The sequence below is a fragment of the Panthera uncia genome, chromosome F2 (genome assembly GCF_023721935.1).
Source record: "Panthera uncia isolate 11264 chromosome F2, Puncia_PCG_1.0, whole genome shotgun sequence".
In the NCBI taxonomy this organism is placed as follows: Eukaryota; Metazoa; Chordata; class Mammalia; order Carnivora; family Felidae; genus Panthera; species Panthera uncia.
In genome coordinates, this window is record NC_064812.1 from 33,417,860 (window position 1) to 33,439,202 (window position 21,343).

A 21,343-nucleotide genomic window follows, 5' to 3' on the forward strand; every position below is an offset into this window, starting at 1 on the left:
CCAGAAGCTAGAGGAAAGGGCAAAAGGGGAGTTTCTAATGGGTGCAGAGTTTCACTCTGCAAGATTAAAAGCATTCTGGAGATGGTTGCACAATAATGGGAAGGTACTTACTGTCACCGCACTGTGCATTTGAAAATGGTGAAGGTAATAAATTTTACGCTATGCGTATTTTACCACAATTAAGAAAATAAAAATAAGGGTTTTCTTTTTAGAACAAATGATGGGAAGTTCAATCCAAATCTAAGAAACGCTAAATTAATTTCCATTAACAATAAAACTCGTATCTTTCTTAGTTACTTGTTTACCCCAGCTTGCTACAGAAGTACTTTAACACAATTCATAGTATGTTTATAATAGCTTTCACTTACATGAAATATTTTACCTCATCTCTTATAGTTAAGCCACTTGAACTCAGTACCAAAGAATAAATAGCGGCATGATTATCAATACTTTTAATTATAAGGGCTGGTAGTATTATAAATGCTAAAACATTATAATTTTTTAAATGCTTATTTTATATTGAAAGAAAGAGAGAGTGTGAGCGGAGGAGGGGCAGAGAGGGAGGGGGGAACCCCAAGTGGACTCCATGCTATCAGCCCAGGGCCAGATGCAGGGCTCAATGTCACTAACTGTGAGATCATGACCTGAGTGGACATCAGGAGCTGGATGCTTAACCCACTGAGCCACCCAGGTGCCCCTAAAACATTATAATTTCAAAAGTGAGGAATATGCCTAAATTTGGCGTTAAACTCCTTAACATGTTATATCCTATAGTGTTAGTCTGAGATTTCTAATAACACGAAAAGGCAATACTGCTATTTAACATCTCTATTATTCTTCATTAGTACAAGTTCTGTTAACAGACCTATGGATTCAGCAAACATTCACTTAGAACTTTAACATACTAGAATAGTGGTGTTAGGTCTTTTTGAATTACATATACTAGACCAATTGTTTTAAACCTTTTAAAATATCATCTCCGTTTCCCTAAAAAAACTCTTTATCAACGGTACACATGTTCTAAAATAGTTGTATAATACATAAAACACACATTATTTAAAAGAACAAAATGCAACAAATATTTGTAAATCATTATTTCTAATGATAAAGTAAGACTTTATGTTTTCAGGAAAAATGTTTCCAGTGATAGGCATTATAATTTTCAAAACTGTTGGTGTGTTCACCAAACTTTCTTCTTCTTGTTCCTGAGCACTGCCTAAACTACATTTCCCAACCTTTTGTTTCCCAGACTCAGCCTTGTGACTGAGCAGTAGCCAATGAAATACAAACAGACGTGAATTTCCTATTCTAATTCTTTCACATAAAAAGTTGCGTGTGCTGGCCGTATAGAGAGTATTTCCAAGTTCTTAGAAGAGGGTAAAGCCTCAAGATGAAACAGTCTCAAACCCTGAATGATCACAGAAAGGCCACTGGCCCACTGGGAATAACTGCAGTGAACTGATATTTTTGCCCAATAAATAAAGTCCTTTTGAATTAGGTTTTATATATATCACGGTTTATATAGTATATATATAGTTTATATAGTATAGCAGCTGGCATTATGTTAGCAATAAGTAGAGTAATTTGAAGGTCTACTTCCAAATTTGGTTTTCTCATACTTGTTTTGAATGATGTCATAATTGAAAAAGAAACTTCACAAAGACATACCATAGACCATATAAAGTATAAACACAGGGTAAGGGGTTCATCATTAATAATAGTGGATGTAAATCTATCTTTTATTAATCTTCTCAATAACTTAGAATTTATTTTTTTGAAAAATTTTTCAATGTTTATTTATGAGAGAGAGAGAGAGAGAGAGAGAGAGAGAGAGAGAGAGAACGCAAGCAGGGGAGGGGCATAGAGAGAGAGGGAGACACAGAATCCAAAGCAGACTCCAGGCTCTGAGCTGTCAGCACAGAGCCAGACATGGGGCTTGAACCCATGAACCATGAGGTCCTGACCTGAGCGGAAGTTGGAGGCTCAAGTGGCTGAGCCTCCTAGGCGCCTCCCCCAATAACTTAGAATTTTTCAGTGAGCTTCTTGTCAAATCTTAAGAGTGTCACTGTACTTCATCAATGGCTGATGAAGAGCTTGAGTAGGAATAAAAGTTTCAGGTCTACCTTTTTTGCACAATTGCAATAGCTACTACATTTAATCCACAGTTTCTTTGCAGTAATCTTTTTAAGCCACTTGCCCATTTTCTGATGGTTAACAAAACTAACACTTGCAGAAAGGCATGCAACACTGACCATCTGACACATCCAGACCAACCATGAACACAAGGGTGAAGTATGTACTAAATATTAGCAATGCTTAATTTCTTGTCTTTTAAGTTAAAAAATGAAAAGAAGTTCTATCGTTTTCTTTCCATTTCCCCAGAGAACTTAATCATGCACCCCAAGGAGTACATGAGCTTTTCACTGAAGATCACTATATTTGAAACTATACCAGACACTGAGAAAGATACATAAGATAAGAAAAAACAGTCTAGCCAGGAGATAGACAAATAAATAAATGATTACAGTTATTGAGTGTTATAATTAGAGTAAATGTAAAATCCCATGTAACCTTAGAAATTATTACAAGATGAAAATTAAAGAGCATAATTTCTTGAGTGACCACAGACCACAACACCGATTTCCACTTAAGCTCTGAATCCAAAACTCTTTCAACTATTAAGTTGTTCCCACAAGTATCCTGTCACTAAAATAACAAAACTCTTTTCTGACTTCAATGCTCCCAAGCTATGGTCCTGTTTCTATATTTCCATTTTTTTTTTTTAATCAACAGTCTTGGAAAGAGCCGTTACTATCTGAAACTTTCAACTCAGTAGTCACTAGTCATATGTGCCTATTTAAATTTAATTAAATTAAAGGTGAAAAAAAAATAAAAAATTCAGTTACTCAATCACAGTAGCCACATTTCAAAAGCTTGTCACGTGTGGCTGGTGCTACATATCATATTGGATAGGAGAGATACAGAACATTGCCCACATTGCAAAAGTTGTATTGGACAATGCTGGTCTAGACTACGATAGAGTAAAAATGAAATCTCCAGATCCATACTGTCTGGATTCAAATTCCAACTTCTACCCTTTCAGCTTAGGTAAAATTGGGGAAGTTATTCCCCTCTGCTCATTTTGGTTTTCTCAAAAAATCGTAAAATGAGGAGAGTAGTAATTAATTCCTGCTTCATTACATTATTGTGAGGTTTAAATGATTTACATGTAAAGTGCTTAGAGTAGTCCCGGCACATAAAAGTGTTCAGTAAGTATTAGATATTTTTATTTTTATTCTTGGTATTATTCTTACTGACACTACCTCAACTCCCATTTTTTTAAACCTGCTCCAAAAGGCTTTGTCCACCACTGCAAGGCTTGTCAAGGTTTACCAAATTCCCCATCTTGCCAAATCCAATGGTCAATTCTCAGTCTTCTTCTTACTTGACCCGTCAGAAGCACCTGACACATTGATAAATCTTTCTAAAATGTTTCCTTCATTTGGTGTCCAAGATACCATATTCTTTCCTTTCCTTTTCTTTCTCTCTCTTTTTTACGTTTATTCATTTTTGAGAGGCAGAGAGAGACACAGCATGAGTAGGGGAGGGGCAGAGAGAGAGGGAGACACAGAATCCAAAGTAGGCTCCAGGCTCTGAGCTGTCAGCACAGAGCCTGGCATGGGGCTTGAACCCACAAACCATGAGATCATGAGCTGAGCTGAGGTTGAAGGTTTAACCAATTGAGCCACCCAGGTGCCCCCCTCTCTCTTTTTTTAATGGCTTCTCTTTCTTAAGTCTTCTTTGATGAATTCTCTTCTGCTTTCTCAATGTTGGAGTATCACAGAACTCTCTCTTTAGTTTTGTTCTTGATACAAGTTACTTTACAGTAATCTTATTTAGTGCCATGGCTTTAAGTACTACCTGTTGATCACTCCTAAATTACATCCTCAGCCTTGACCTACTAGGCTCTAGACTCATAGCCAACTTACCATATAACAACTGCGCTTAGAAGTCTAAACAGGCATCTCAAAATCAACATGTCTAAAACAGAGTCCTTGATTCCCTTATGAGGCCAAATTGGCTATGATGTCTTACACCAACAAAATGATTTTAAGTTCTCAAAGCATTTTCTTATAAACTAAAAAAAAAAAATCTTATAAAAACCTTGTTAGAACAGGAGGTGTTAATTTCTTTTGTCAGAGGAACATTCTACGAGTCAGATATGTCGGGTAGGTTTTTAAAGAGGTCATATTTGATTATCACATATAACTCAGAGTAAGCAATAGAATCTGAGTCTTCTTATTATCTCTATGTATTTTCTGCTAAGTTATAATCCCTAGCAAGTCATATGTAATCTTTAGAAATGCTGACTTTACAGGTGAGTTTACAATCAACAGGCAAAGGAACACACAAACTAGCATGTGCCATGTGTACTGATCTGTATACCTTTATAAATGCAAATTATTATTTACAATGATTGGTATGATATCATCCAGAATAATTTCACTATTTTTTAGAAAGGTCCCATTTTGCTGAGTTTTCTACTCATTAGAAGGTAAGTAAGCAGTCTTGTCTGAAAATCCACACTGGTACAATGATATTTATTTTTATAATGATAAAAACCATCTTTGCTCTCTGTGTGCCTGGCTCATAGTAAGTGGTCAATATTTATCAAGAAACCTTGAACAAGTGTAAATGATTATTTAGTTTAATACCACATTATCTCTAACTCTTATAATCTTATTAATGTGTGTTTTACAGGTTCTTAATTTTTTCACTGATAGGCTTTAGGCTTTATTTTTAGACAAGTTTTAGGTTTACAGATGTTTGTAGATTTTAAGGAAAAAATGCAATGAAGTTCTAACCACTAGAGAAATACAAAAAAAATTCAATTTCAATGTCAAAAGGCCAACATCTATCATTTTAGTACAACATAGCTAATTATGTATAAACATAAGTAACTTAAAAATAATTAAAGTATGATCTCTATGTGCATAAATTATTATTTCTATATTAAAATGTAACATTTTAAAGCACCAAATGAAAAGTTCCTATGTCAATTGTCACATTAAACATAGTGAGTTACAACCACAATATCAGGAATACCATCAAATAACTATTTCAATATAAGAGTATATATATATATAAGACTCAGATTCCAGAATCCCTGTTACAGTTATATAAAATTAAGGTTAGCCGGGTCCAGGAATTAACGTATCCTTAAATTCTTTTATGTTGCAGATTTTTGTCCTGATTTCTGTGTATTAGAACCCTAGTAATTCAAACATAAATGAGATTTCACCCATTTGCCTATAATTTATTTGCTGTAAAAGAAACACCATATTACACGTTTTTGTTTGTTTGTTTGTTAAGTGGAAGATATGTTATTATTTCCAAGATACCAGGGATTTAATGTTTAATTATCAACAACCATTTGAAAAGACGTTGCTTTGACTCACAAATTTCTTAATTGCTAACTGTGGCTTTTCTGAGTAGGAGTAGGAGTGCTGTATCTAATTTATTTTTGCAGATGTGATTTAGAAACGGAATTTGAAAGTAGCAAGGCTTTGAATATCTTCACTATCAGCAGAAAATTCCTCCATCCCTGCTGCTGGAGAATATTGCTGCTTGAAGTTTTAACAGGAAAATAAAAACTGCAGTCAGAAAATTGATACTACTGGTAAATGCTGCTTACAAACTGAAAAAGAAGTTAGGTTGTCAGCAATAAAAGAACTACATTATTCACACAACATAGGAGGTGTCATCTTCGTGACGGTAACTTGCTGGGAATGGAAATTAATTTGGCTGGTTCCCTCTTGAGGAACCTAAAGAAAGCAAATATCTCACAGATCAGATCATCTTTACGAAGCATCAGCAACAGGCAATCCCGCCACCACAGCTTAACTCCTCCCTGAGGAGCAAAGACTGTACACGCATCTCGAGAACGGGGGCCAAGGTTCACTTCAAAGCAGGTTCATTGGTCACTGAAAAACAAAGTTAGTGTTTCATGTGCAGAAAGGTCAACTAGCTTAAAATGGCCCCATCTCTCTGGAACATATCATCTTCCATTAATTACTGCGATGAAATGAGCAAGAGAAGAGAATACGTATTTTAATTACAGCTCAAACATGAAGTCAAAAGTAACATAAAAATGCCTACCCGTTTGGCTGAGCTGAGAAGCACTGCGACTCTTCCTGGAGAGGCCAACAATAGCTACCATTTTGGCCCCAATGCTAGAGCGCCGCTTTTTGCCGCCGGTGCCCAGGGCACCCACTGCGGTGTCAGACTGGCTGCCATCGTTCTTCTCCAGCGAGCACATGTCTCCGCTGATGCTGGTGCTTTTGGTCATGTTCTTCCCTGAGATGCCCACTTGTCTGCTTTGCATTTTGGATGTAAAGACACTGTAGGCCGATGGATCATTAAAAGGGAGGACAAGAGTGAAAAGGAAAAGACAGAAAATGTATTTTAGATGAAACATCTGGAGTATAATTAAATCATACCATTTATGGGACACATTTTTAGGATTTAAAAACTTCCAAATACCATGGTCTTGAATGGGCTCTACTATTCAGGGTCAACCTAACGCAGCTATGTAACACAACTATGTAAACTCACGATTTCACTTCACTCAAAGAAGGCACCGGTTTGCATGGCCATGGGGGGGGGGAAATATTCACAGAAAATCGGGGGCTTATTTAAGAGAATATACTATCCTGCAAGTACAAATATGCTTTAAAGCAGCCATACAACAAAGGGAGATGCTTCCAAAAGCACTCTTCTCTGATATGGTTTACTACTGCCTTCAAAAAGAAATTAGTAGAGTGGGTGAATCTTTTAAAAAATAGCAAAAATGACAGCATCCACTGCTAACAGTGGCCTTTCAAAATAAGTTTTCTTTATCTCAAAAGATTTATAAGATTTATCAAAATAACGGTTACATTTTCTAACAGGGATTGATGTTTCATTAGTTTTGAATTAAAAAATAAGTTATTTCACTTTATGTAATTTCATATTTATCATTATGTCTATATTCCAAAGGATAAAGAAAAGGGAGATTGCATTCATTTGAAAGAAAAAAAAAACCTCATTATCAGTTTTCTAGACAATGTGATCAAGAAGCAATCAATGAATCAATGAAGCATGTGAGCTGATTGATGATTACTGATTACTGATTAGCTGATTACTCCCATTGGGAGTGTTAGTAGTGATTACTGATTACTCCCATTGGCAATAGTCAGGAGACTAACATGGCCAACTAATTAAAGACAGGACCCTTGATTCTTCTGTGATTACTGGGATGTGGTAGGAAGTCGAGCGGGGTTTGAAGAATCCAGAAGCAGGCTATCCAGCTGGGCCCCCCCAAACCTGGAAAAATGTGAAAGAAGCAGCCTGATTGCAGGTACGGGAAGAGTTATTTATAGGTCATTTTGATTTGGGATTAGAGTCATGGTTTTTGCCTTAATTTCATACTGATAACAGGAGTGAATAACACGTAATTACAGAAACAAAAGAAAAAAATCAAGAAACATTAGAAATATCTTTATGTATCATTTAAAGAGTGAGAATTGGAAAACTGACCTATTGAGGAAAGCTCTTATTTCTAATTCAATTTCTTGGTCTTTCCTCCCAACCACCCCCCACCCCAATTTTTTTTTACTCCATCCTAGAGTAAAATCTACTCCAGGACCACATGCTAATTTTATGTACATTTTCTCCAAGCATTTAAGAGGAGAAAGGCCTAGTATAAAATTAAAAAAAAAATTTTTTTTTTAAATTTATTTTTGAGAGAGAGAGATAGCACGAGCAGGGAAAGGGCACAGAGAGAGAATCCAAAGCAGCCTCCAGGTTCTGAGCTGTCAGCACAGACCCCGACATGAGGATTGAACTGGTAAACTTAGAGATCATGACCTGAGCTGAAGTCGGTAGCTTAACCAACTGAGCCACCTAGGTGCCCCCCAAATTTAAAGAAACATATAGTAAACTGTACTATTTTACCCTTCACATTAGTTTAAGGAGAAATGAGACATAAATAGGCCAAAAGACAGAACAGTGTATATGCTTCTATAATACCCCAAATTGATAACTTTCAAGCTTGTTTGATGTTGCTATTCTTTAATAAACAACAATAGAATAAAACAGAGTTTTGGGGCAAACAGATGTGGGCTTGACTTCCAGTTTTGCCGTTACTTAACTGACTTCCTTAGAAGAATTAATTATTCTGAGCCTTAGATTCCTCATTTGTAACATTAGATTATTTTATTTTCCTTTCTTACCTTAGAGAATAGAGATAATATATATAACTAAAGTAAAAATTTAATAAATTAAAATAATAACAATTTTTATCAGGGAATATGGGCAACAGATAAAATAAGGCTAAAGCTCTTCAGTTTTTCTTTAAAAACTTAGCTGTATTAATAGAAATGATTCTGTAATTATAAACTTAAAAACTTTTGAAATTAAAATGTCTGCAATGTCTTTAATACAGCCGGCATTATATAATGGACAATAGATGGCACTGAGAGTCAGGAAATCTGGGTTTGATCTTTGGCTGACTCATTGGGGAGGGTTGTTAGCCTTTCTGAAACTTAATTTCCTCACTTAATAAATGAGAAAATGTAAGTAAAGCACTGAGCAGAACGCCAGACACATAAGGGCTCCAAAAATTATTCTCCCCTTCCTTCTCCCTATTATTATCACCCCCTACCATCACCACCACCATCATCCATTGGGCATCCATTAAACATCTTGAACTGGCATATCTGTAAGGTTCCCTTAAACTATTAAATGCTTTGCTGCCTTATGATGTTTCTTATTCTGTGGATTGTGGGCAAATAAACACAGAAATGCAACCTATGATTTTCATAATATGCTGTCATCAGAAAAGGCATGGCATAGCCTTTAAAAGTTAAAGTTTAGTTTGAAACTCAGGCTTTCAAAATAATAACATACTCCATATAACATGTCAGAATAACCTAGTACTCCTGTCATGTAGGCATCTTTCTCTCAAACATATGCCTTTCTAACAGAGCCACTTAAGCTAATATCTACCAAGGAAGAAAAAGATATACTCACAAAATACTGTTTACTGTACCTTATAATTTTTGCATTTTTAATTTTCACAGTTGCATATAAAAGTTATAAAGAACTTGTCCAAAATTAAGCAGGATACAATAAAATACTAACTAGAGCTGATAAATCAGTTTGTAGATAAATATTTTAATGACAATTTGGTTCTACGGAAGTATACTCCTCTTCAACCTAACAACTTTGATAATGCATTATCTACAATAAAGGGTTACTAAAAGTTTTGTAAGATGGATCTATTCTTCATCTTCTAGAAACTTCGAGATCACCAGGAATGAGTTTTGAATAGTTGCCCTCCAGTGCTATGTTTTGAGAAGAAGGAGACTGAGGCTAGGGTATCACTACTGGTTTCCTGGACTTTCCCTGCTCCTCATCACCTACACCTACAAGCAAGCAAGCAAGCTATCAAACAAAATGTTTAAAGTTTTGTGCCTCTTGATTCATGGAGTACCTTGCTGTAAGAAAAAGTCTGTAAACATGGGTGATCATTTGGAATGCTCAGTGTAGTTAAGAAAGCACAGGTCTATTACATTATCAATTACTTTAAAAAAGACCATTTCTAAGGATCTGGTGATACAGTACATTTCCAACAATGCTAGTGGGGGTCTCAGTGATGGACTTCTGAAGGACTAGCTGGCAATATGTATCAAAAACCTTAAAAAAAAAACAGCCTAGTTTTTAAACTATTGATTCTACTTTTAGGTACATCCTAAAGGAAAACTTAGAATGTGTACAGATTTAGCAATAATATTTGCTGCAGAATTGACTATAACAACACACTCATACACCCAAGGGAAAATCCCATAAGTGTCCAATAGTTAAGGTATTAAGTAAGTTATGTTCATCAATAAAATAGAGTGTACCTTTGAAAATGCTGTTGTAAATAAGTATCTATTGAAATCAAATATGTTTTTGATATAGGGGGAGGGATAGAGGAAGCAGATATTTGCAGCTAGCTTTGGCTGGTCCGCATACCAAATATGGATTTACCCTACTGCTAGGGGTCACAGATCAATTCAAACCCCATAGGTTATCCATTCTTTCTTTTCCTTCCTTCCTTCCTTCCTTCCTTCCTTCCTTCCTTCCTTCCTTCTTCCTTTTCTTTCTTTCTTCTGTCTGTCTATCTATCTATCTATCTATCTATCCATCCATCCTTGCTAAACTATGCAGTTACGGAAACCTGGATTTGTGAGATGATCTGTGATTTCCCTGCACAAGAGGCAAATAAAGGGAATATGAAAAATAAAATTATATGTTCAGAATATTATGTTCTTATGGGGGAAAAAAGTATAAACGTACACAGCAAAAGATCTAGAAGGATATACTGTGCACAGTGCACTAAAAGTAGTTTCAGTGTTCTCTCGTTGGTAGTTCTGCTTTTTAAAGCCATTCTTTTTTTTTTCTATTTTCCTCCCCAAATACATAGCAATAAGAAAAAAAATTTAAAGGAAAAGAGTAATCAAGGACCAATATATGTTTTTCTTTCACAAAGGTCAGATTATTCAATCCACATTGTTCATACCATGGGCTAAAGGTATAACATGGCTCTCAAGCCAATACCAAGAGATTACCACACAATCATCTTGGGTGTTGATATAGGATGCTCAGTTCTGGAAAGAGATGCAGCATTTCTATATTTCTGAATATTGTCTTATACATATTTTCTAATTTTTGACTTTAGAAAAACTGTATACTTAGTACCCTCAAAATAAAATAGGTAAAATTGCCTGTGCAAGTGATCTATTTTATGACATAATTATTATAATTATTAAAATTGTACTCAGAAAGATTTTTTTAAAAGGCAAATTTAGTATATTGTCAATCGTTAGGAGAAAGGTGATGAAAGGTAAGAGAAATATTTGTAGATATTCCTCAGAGACTTAAATGGCAATATCAGGGGTTATATGAGTATGTGATTAAATTAAATGAAGTTTATAGGCTATAGGGCCAGAAGTGTTCATTAATAGTTTGGATGAATAGAGCTAAGTAGTTTGGCTTAAAATAATAAACAGCAAACACAGGACAAAGACAAAGCCTGAGTGTGTGAGAGTAAGGGCACAAGAGTAGCACTGTAAATAAAATACATAGTATGTCAAAAATATTTCACCATATTGAGAGCTGGGAAGGTGGTTAGGAGAGACTTAGCCAAGGTATTAGAGAGAGACTGGAGGGATTCAGAATGTTGCAGCCACAGCTACAGAAGGCCCAGCAGCTAATACAGTGGAGTATGAGAACTGCAGCTCAGGAATAGAAAAGGTACTTCTGGATAGGATGTAGACAGATACTTCTAGGAATGGATGGACTTATAACATCTTGGGCTAGGAGGTGGTGCTAACAGAGGGCCTGTAGGGCTCAAAAGGTAGAAGACAATAATAATAATAGTAGAGCAGGGGAAAACACACCCAGTGAGACTGGCCAAGCTCTCAAACATTATAAGCACCTTGAAAGGTTTAATTCATTTTCCTTCCCATTGTTATGTTTCTGGAGCAGGTGCCAACAACTAGCCATGTACCTACCACTGTGATCACTCATTCTTGATTCCCCCGTTGTCTGTCGTTGGGCAGATGTCTGGATTATAAAGTGTCATTTCTTGAATTCTGGCATGTTCCTTGGGTGCTGGAAAGAGGGGTAATAAACTCTGCTCCTGTCCAAAGCTCCCTTAATTAAAAATTTTCTCCTTATTAAATACTACGCCTTTCCTAAAATGTGGAACTTGAAATTATTATTATCCTAATTTATGATATAATAAGCTTCATTTCATTTGCTCAAATGACCATCTATAATTTTAGGGTAGGAAAGTAGTAGTCATTTGTTCAACCAATGTTTTTATTTAACATCTATCTCCACAAATATAAAGATAAAAAAATGATACAACATAGTTTCTCTTAATTAATTTACTGGCAAATATCAGCCATGTATAATGCAAATATGGCTGCACAACGACATGGTCTTAGTTTACAATTGAAATTCCAATGTCCAACTCCAATGTCAAGAAACCTTAATTAACAATTCAAAAAAACATCTTCCTGTGAAGAGTATGTAAAAACTGAGTTTCCTATACTAATTCTTTGATTTCTGGAAATGACAGAAATTTAAAATTTAGCATTTTTAATAGTATTACAGTACTATATATAAATGCATTCAATTAATATACTATAGTATCTAAATATAGTATCTAAATGTTTTGGAGGGGATGTATGTTTGTCTATGCCATAGAGGTGATATCCAGAGTTAGGGAGAAATATTTTGCTAATTAACAAAGTATTTTTAGCCAAAAACATCTGCCTCGACTATAGGCATTAGTAACAGAGCTGTGTTTACGATTTTAAGTTTTGGGGGAAGGAAGGAAGTAGGGCCTCAGCGCTCACAGAGCAGGTTGCTACTTAATTAGTATGGTTTAAGGAGCACCATGAAGGCTTGTAATCTCCAAAATTCCTTTCCCAACTTCTTGCTAATGCCTAAAGTATTACTATGTTAAAGATTTCTTTAAAAGAAAGAAAGAAAGAAAGAAAGAAAGAAAGAAGAAAGATTTCTTTAAGGGAAAAAAAGATTTATTTCTTAGTTGGAGGTTTGGTCCTTTATAACATGTCGCTACCTCCATGATTTGATCATTCATCTAGTGTATGTTTACTTTGTGCTGACTATGCGGCAGTTCTTGGAGTTAGAAGTACAGCAGAGAAAAGGGCCGAGAATGACCCTGTTTTCATGCAACTTTCATTCCTATTGTCATGGGGAAAGACAATAAATAAGAAAATAAATGCTAATTTTAGATGGTGATATGTGATCTAAAGAAAATAAGGTAGGGGTACCTGGGTGGCTCAGTCGATTAAGTGTCTGACTTTGGCCCAGGTCATGATCTCACTGTTCATGGGTTTGAACCTTGCGTCGTGCTCTGTACTGACAGCTCAGAGCCTGGAGCCTGCTTCGGATTCTGTGTCTCCCTCTCTCTCTGCCCTCCCCTGCTCACGCTCTGTCTCTCTCTCTCTTCCTCTCTCAAAAATCAATAAATATTTTTTTAAAAAAAGAAAAGAAGGTAGAATATAATGATAACAGGCACTGGAAAGTTTGGGGGAAGGACAACATTAAATAGGGTGGTCAAGGAAGGCCTCTCTGAAGAGAAGATGACTGAGCTGAGTCCTGAATGCGGAAGCCAGTCATGCTAAGAAAGGGTGATCTAAACTGAGAGGAGAGCAAGTGCAAATATCCTGAGGCCAAAACAATCCCGGTTGTTAGAGGGAATTTATGAAACCAATGTTAACTGGAGAAGGCAGGGATACTAACATAAGACGAGGTCAAGAGAGAATAAGGCCTGGATGTGATCAACAAATGTCCTGTCCTACTTACCCTTATTTAACTGCCTATTCAGATATTGCCTCAGAGTGGCCCTAAGTCTGTGAGGACATACACTGCATAGGTGGTTGCACCAAGATATCTAGAATTCAGACCAATATTTTATCTCTATTTATAACATTAAAGGTCATGTTGGAAAGAACACGACTCTCTTCTTTAAATAGGGACAAATTTATGAAGAAAGTCTATAGATTTGAAAATTTAAGAGGACACAACTGGCCTTTAAGAAAACAGCTACTGAAGCCAACAAGTTGACAAAGAAACTTGGTGAAACAGAGTGGGAGCTATTACGGTGGATACAATTTTGAAGAGCGTTGAAATTGAAGAGAAAGAAATGGTAAACTCACGGGAGTATCGAAATGAAGAGAACAGTCACGAAATAAGGATTACTAATATATTACTTTTTTTTTTTTAGGCAAAATCAGAACTTGAGGGGAGAGAAAGATTAAACAGAAAGTTAAAAATGGATACAAAATATTTCTTCAAGATGGAAAAATACATGAGTTGAAGAACTCACGTGAAAAAGTTTGATTTAGCACATTAAACTTTTATGCTTCTTTGCTCACTGGCCCTCCTTTTCCTAACCCAGCAAATGAGAAGGTTAGAGATTATTAATAGACTTTAACCTCTGAATTTTTATGACTATAATACCTCTGTTAATCTGGTTTTTTTTTAATTAATTCCTTTCAAATCTTCATGGTCTTTTTCTTTTTCTTTTTAATTCGGCTTTTCCTATTGTTCCCCACAATTTTCCTTGGTGTATGATTTTTAAGCAAGAACATCTTTCCCTTCACAAGTGTTCAGAATGAACTCTACAATTCTAACCCATCAATTCATCATGTGTATCATCCCCTTAAATTGCTTTATTGTTTCATCCATACTTTTCAGCTAAACCCAAGTATTTTTATATGAAAATATTTTAGGCAGGAATAGACTTCCCTCTAACTCATTTCCATTTTGGCTTCTTCTGATTTTATTACATGATTACACAGTATTTGCTACACCATAAAAAGGTCGATGACAAATATCAGGAGGTATCCTTACTGGCCTATAGCTTCAAGCATCAGTTTACATTTTCCACCATTCTTATCAATATCAAAGGAACACAAATAGTTAAGATTTTGTGAAACTAAAAAAATTGAGAGCTTTGATCTATTCTTGCTCCAACTCTATGTGTATCAAGTTTGTAGAGCATTTAACAGATGATGACTATTTTGCACTACTGAAATGATTACACTAAATAAAAAATGACATTATGACTTTAAAAATAATACAGAAAGCTAAACCATAATATGAAAATATTCTTGGACTACAACTTACCTAGCTCAAATCAGACATTATGAAAATATTTCTGGACTGCAATTTTTACCCAGATAAAATGACTAGATGCTGTGTTTCACAATCTATAAAAGTGTATGAATGGCTACATCTTAAGGATATTAATTTCCTCAGACTACAAAGTACCAAAGACATTAGTCCCATATTTTGAAAAATAGTGGATGCTCTGAGTTTTTTGAAAGCTTGATTACAAATCAAATCCAAATTTTACAAATATGCAGCATTTCAGAGTGAGGACATGCTTTAAACTTATTTACCTTGATGAAATCTAATTATTCATTATCCATATAACTTCCATAGCTAATCAAATCAAAGTTTCAAATTCACAGAAGAATCTATTACAATTTCTGGAGTCCCATGGGATTAAAAAAAAAAAACACCCAAAACTCAGTCCACAATTTTTTCCCAAGAGGCTAAATGTATAATATCCATACATTCTTCCTTTATATTTTGAAACAGCAATGCTTTTATTAAAGTTGGGTATGTTTTCCTTAGAGCTGGCTGACAATAACCAAGAAAAGACCAGTAGTTTCTTACCCTTTTTTTACCTTTCTTAGCAACTGTTAGGTAGAATGATTTGTAGGGCACCACTGTTCCAGGTTCCTAGAATTTGTGGCTTTATGTCACATTATTCTTCTTAATGAGCTCTGAATTATTGCTTGGAAAAGACACGCCATTTTCTTTTTTTACCATCTATCCTCTTTACAGCAGGGCACAGGAGACTGGGCCACAAGCTTTGGAAATGTCAGGGAACAGAAGCACATTGTGTTTTCTGAAACAGTGTTTCAGGCCTGTTGCTTGCTTGGGAGAAAAAGAGGGCTCTGGGCTTAGAAATAAAAAAAAACAAGAAGGGGTCTTTCTTTCAAGAGTACATGCCAACAGGCCACAGTTACAGATATTTAAAAATGTCTAAACAACAAAGCTCCAAGTGAAATTTTAAAATATTTTTTAACTCCGTTTTTTAGTGGGCATTAAAAATTGTCTATTTGTGTGAGTGTGTATATGCATACGTATGTGTACTGTTTATATTTTTTCAGGACATTTCGATGTTTTGACAACTTAAAAATCTTCCTGGCTGGAAAGACCTCGCTTTTCCTGGGGCTAGCCAATTGTCAGGGATAGCAGACATGCCTTTGATACGCAAATTAGCCAAATTCCGAGGCCTAGCTCCTCTATCTGGCTTATTCACATTAAGCCCATACTTTCCCGGCCCTAATTCGTTCCAGTGCCAGGTACCAGGCAATAGAAGTCCACTTCTAGAGCCCAAAGCCCCGCCAGAAGGAATTCCTCAAGTTTGCCAATCTCAAACTGGTTACTCTGCCCTATCTCGTCCTTCCAGCCCCCAAATAAAGGCTCAGGCCTTAACTCTTGCCTGACTCCTGCCCCTTCTGCCTCCTGCCTACACTGCTGCTCTCCCATGCGGCCCTACCTGGCGTGACACGCCTCGTGGTTCCTGGGACTTATTATAAGCAACTCTGTTTTCCTGAGCTTCTCCTGCGTCTCCTCTTGTGGCCACACTTGGCTGATCATCACATAAAACACTGACCAGGATGTATGTACATATGTATAAAATGAATGTGCTTCTTTTCAAGGGCCATGGTTTATAGTCTTAGTTAATAAATTTAGAAAAACAAGATAATAGGAGTCATAGAGCAAAATTCCCAGGGAGCTTTAAAGTGTAATAATGTGTAAATTATTTTGTGAAGTGTAAGTGCTGTATCTAGCTTAAGACTTAAACCTGCATATTTTAAGTTGAATGTAGGCATTTCATGTGGAAAACAAAATACTTTTATGCCAGGTAATCCTTTATTTTTTGTTAAAATATACTTTTCTTGCCTAATGAGATGAATACTGATAATTTCTCTTTGACTGAATCCAGTGTTAATAAAATGCACTGCATTAAAATTCCCAAGATTATCCCTTTATTCACCACTAAATAAAATTTTGCTATTCTTTCATGTAAAAACATGCAAATACCTGAGTTAACTTAGAATATTTGCTTAGCTTGCATTTGTGCATGTAGACAATGTTCCAGTCATTGTGATTCAAGTATGAGTTTGTTTTATATGTCACTCGGAAATCACCACGAAGAAAAAGATTTTAATCTCCTTTAATGATTAAAAGGACAGTACTATTTTGACACGATGTGCTTGGTCATACATACTGAATCTTCCTTGGAACATTTTAAAAAACACTTTCACCTTGTTAGAAATCTAAACTTTTTTTTTCCTTCCTGGATTCCAAGTCAGTCCCACAAAGATTGCGGATTTCTGCTCTGGAATGATGTCTCAGAGTATGCACCCTGCTGGTCTTTGAAGGTTAGGAAATCAGAGGAATTGGAGTAGACATAGGAAGGGAAATTAGGAAATTGTTCAGTCTATAGTGTTTCAAGTTTTCCTACTATTATTATAAATACGAAAGACATAAAGAATAACATGATAAAACTATGCAATATGTTCCATTTTCCACACACCAGCCACAGTGATTTTTTTCTAAAACATGAATTGGGTTATGTCACTCTTCTGCTAAAATTTTTCAATGTTTTCTCATCATTCTTGGGAAAAATCCAAAACCCATAAAATAGAAGCTATTAGAAGAAATTCCCTTATCTTCCAACTGATAGCCTAGAAACCTAATTGCTTTTGTACACTTTTCTTTTTGCCCTCATAACAAAAAAAGTGCCCCTTCTCCTTGCAAATGTCAGTTCTTCCAAGGAACTCAGGACCCCATCCTCTTTCTCCAAGATCCTACAAGACTTTGCATAATGGACTTCCTCTTTTACGTCATCTCAGTTTTCTTTATAAACTACTTTTCAACCACAGAAGACTCTTTTAAATTCCTGAGAAATGCCAAGAACTTTTCCACCTCAGGACTTTCAAATATATTGTACTCAAAATATTCCTCAGAATAACTTATGAAATAGAAACTATTATAAGCATACAAGAAGAATGTGAAGTACAGAAAGGTTACGAGGCTTGCCTAGGGTCTCATTGCTTGTAAGTCATAAAGCTGGTATTTGAGCAGTCTGATTCTAGAACACACGCTCTTAGCCACCATACTTTACCAATACTTCAAGAAGATGGCAACAAATTCCACTCAGCTTAGAGTAGGCGTTGCCAAACTTTAGCCTGCATCAGAATAATCTCTGGAGGGCTTGTTAAAACAGATTACTCTGCCCCATTCCCAGAGTTTTTGATCCACCAACCTGGAGAGGTGACTGAATTTTTGCATTTCCAACAAGTTCCCAGGAGATGCTGCTGCTGTAGGTCCAGCAACCATATTTTGAGAATCGCTGGCTAAGACTTACCTAGTACGACTATATGTTACGTGAAAAGATAGTAAGCCTTCATTTGCTGATTGGTAAATGACATTCAGGACACTCCTTTTGTTTTGCTCAGTTAAAAGACTTGCATTTACTACCTGCCTAGAAGTAACTGCTACTCTACCTCTCTTCAGAGGCATGGTGCTACATTGTGGTAATTCTGCTCATCCATCCTATTTGCCTCAGTCAGGGATTTTATAAACCCCCCAATCAGAGGTTCATTTTATCTCTGCCTATCCAATCCACATTTTTGCTTTCATGTCCTCTTATAATAGTAGGTCAGAAAAAAGGTAGGGTGGAAATTCAAGTATTTTGGCCATTACAGGATAGTTCTAGGTTTTTAAATGATTAGCAAAATTAGGTTAATATGTAAGGATGTAGGCTTATGAAACCAGAGTTCTGAGTGTAGGACTATATGGCATCTGTCTTTAGACAAAAAATTTAATCTCTGGTCTCAGTTCTTCAACAGTAAACTTAAGGGGATGAATGTTATGGAATGCAATATAATTCTATCACAGAAGACAGAAATTCTAAAACGACCCAAAGAGAAAGTTGCAGAGTTTTTTACTAAGACTATTAAGCTTGAGTAATATATAACATGATTATTCTATATAAGAAAATAACAAAAACATTAAAATGCATTTATCTTGGTTCTAATTATATCACATGAAAAAACAGAAAAGATGGGAATGCAAGCTGGTGCAGCCACTCTGGAAAACGGTATGGAGGTTCCTCAAAAAACTAAAAATAGAACTACCCTACGACCCAGCAATTGCACTACTAGGTATTTATCCAAGGGATACAGGTGTGCTCTTTCGAAGGGACACCTGCACCCCCATGTTTATAGCAGCACTATCAACAAGAGCCAAAGTATGGAAAGACCCCAAATGTCCACTGATGGATAAATGGATAAAGAAGATGTGGTATATATATACAATGGAGTGTTACTCGGCAATCAAAAAGAATGAAATCTTGCCATTTGCAACTACGTGGATGGAACTGGAGGGTATTATGCTAAGCAAAATTAGTCAGAGAAAGACAAGTATTATATGACTTCACTCATATGAGGACTTTAAGACACAGAACAGATGAACATAAGGGAAGCAAAAATAATATAAAAACAGGGAGGGGCACAAAACAGACGAGAGTCATAAATATGGAGAAAAAACTGAGGGTTATGGGAGGGTTTGTGGGAGGGGGGATGGGCTAAATGGGTAAAGAGAACTAAGGAATCTACTCCTGAAATCACTGTTGCACTATATGCTAACTAATTTGGATGTAAATTTTAAAAAATAAAAAATAAAATTAAAAAAATAAAAAAACAGAAAAGGAAAATGAAAAATTTTCAAAATTATTTGAATGTATATATGAATTTGTAACCAAAACAGAAAATGTTTATAAGTTTAGAAAACTGCTAGCTACAAGCCTCTAGCCTTGCCCCTCCAATCATCAGTTACAATAACATTAATACTAATATAATAATGTTAATGGCTGCTACTTATCTAATACTTTATACTGGACTTTATGCAAAATACTTCACATACTTTCTCTCTAATCCACATAACCATATGAAGGACTATCATTTCTGTTTCAAAGACGAGAAAACCCAGTTTTATGATGATCTCTTACCTGTAAAACTTCTGCAAAAAATTTCTTTAATGGCTCCTTCGTTTATAAAACAAGACAGAAACCATTGCATGGCCTACAGATGAATTATGCTCTGACCCATGCCTAGCATTTCAACTCCGTCTCCTTCTCCCTTAGCTCTCAAACTTTATGCTGTAGAAATACATGTAGTGCTCTAAAATACCTACATACTTTCAGCTTCCTGCGCCTTGACATCCACTTTTCTTCTCTCTCATAAACACCCTTCTTCACGTGGCCACTTGGCAAGCCACCATAATTAAGTCATTGCTGGAACAAGAATTCTTCTGGGAAGACTTCCCCAATCTCTCTCTCACCAGCTCAGGTAATTTTGACATGCTTTCCATGATGTCAACTGTATCCACAGTAAGACTTTGCAGCAATATGTTCCACAATAATGTGAAATTAGATATAACACGATTGCCAATTTGCTCCCATTTTCTGCCTAGCACCTGCTGGCATGATGGGCTCAAATTCTCTTCTGGAAGGGGGATGTGGTGTGGGTGGCAAGACTCTTGAGCTCATTTTGAGAAACAGGGTAGTTTGCCCAATCCTCTACCATGGGCTGGGAAAACCAACGAAGAGATACTTGGATTCTGCCACTATACTGAAGGTCTCAGTAAGCCACAGAATTCAGAATCGCCTTCATTTTTGGTATTTTTACCAAACAACCGATGCCAGGTAGCACCAAATTGCAACTGGAATCTGGGCATTTTGGCTCACGTAGCAAGACTGGTGGCTGTCACAGGTTTACCCAGATCACTTAATGAACCTAACGACATGGCAACATTGCACTAGACATGAGTTTTTGAATGCAAATTATAGTGTTTTCTCAGGGTTTTATTATATCTCCACTATAGAAATCCTATTACAATTGTGGGTTCTCTTCTCACGGAACTTGGATAGTTCATTTTGTCAGTGCACTTCAGCAGCTTAGTTAGTACCTGATATTGGGCACTAAATAGCTCTAAAGAAAAAGTTACCGAAGAAGTGATTTCAAGAAATTCATTATACGAATGAATGCTCCTAGTAATGTAGGGATAATTAAATAATAATGTTTATGTTGCATCTGGTAAGTCTCATAAGTAATTCTGGTATTCAATAAATATTTGCTGGTGACAAAACAGAACTTCCTAATAAATGTTTTAGACATCTACAGATGTCAACCAAGTAACAAATATATATTTGTGCATCTACCATGTACGAGACACTGGAGTCAATGCTATGCCAACTCTAAAGAAATCTAAGACATGGTATTTTTTCCAAAACCACTTATAACTCAGTTTGCTAAAAGAAGCACAGAGACAAAATAACCCAAGGCAACACCTGGTTTAAGTGTCAAGTAAATGCTAAAGATATCAAAGAGTAAAGAATTTCAGATACTAAATTAAGAGATGTCACTAAACTCTTCTGTCCATCTGTACATGTCACCACAGTTTTCCATCACACGTAGCCATGCAGTTGCCTAATGCTGCACTCATTTCTGCTTCTATGCTGACACAGAAAACATTGCACTAATTTTCACTAAGAAGTTTCCGTCTTCCTTCCACTTAAGCTAACTCTTCCACCCTCTAGGGCCCACACATTATATTTAGGTTCTATCTT

The 21,343-nt window shown here is 36.0% G+C and overlaps 1 protein-coding gene across 1 annotated transcript in view; it reads right to left on the minus strand.

Annotated features, from left to right (window-relative positions):
* The window catches only part of RIMS2 (regulating synaptic membrane exocytosis 2), a 600,787-nt gene that overhangs the window by 82,241 nt on the left and 497,203 nt on the right, over positions 1 to 21,343 (minus strand). Inside the window, exon 22 of the mRNA XM_049633018.1 lies at positions 6,160 to 6,401. Within this exon, the coding sequence (XP_049488975.1) occupies positions 6,160 to 6,401 (242 nt within the window). The remainder of the gene's footprint in view (positions 1 to 6,159; positions 6,402 to 21,343) is intronic.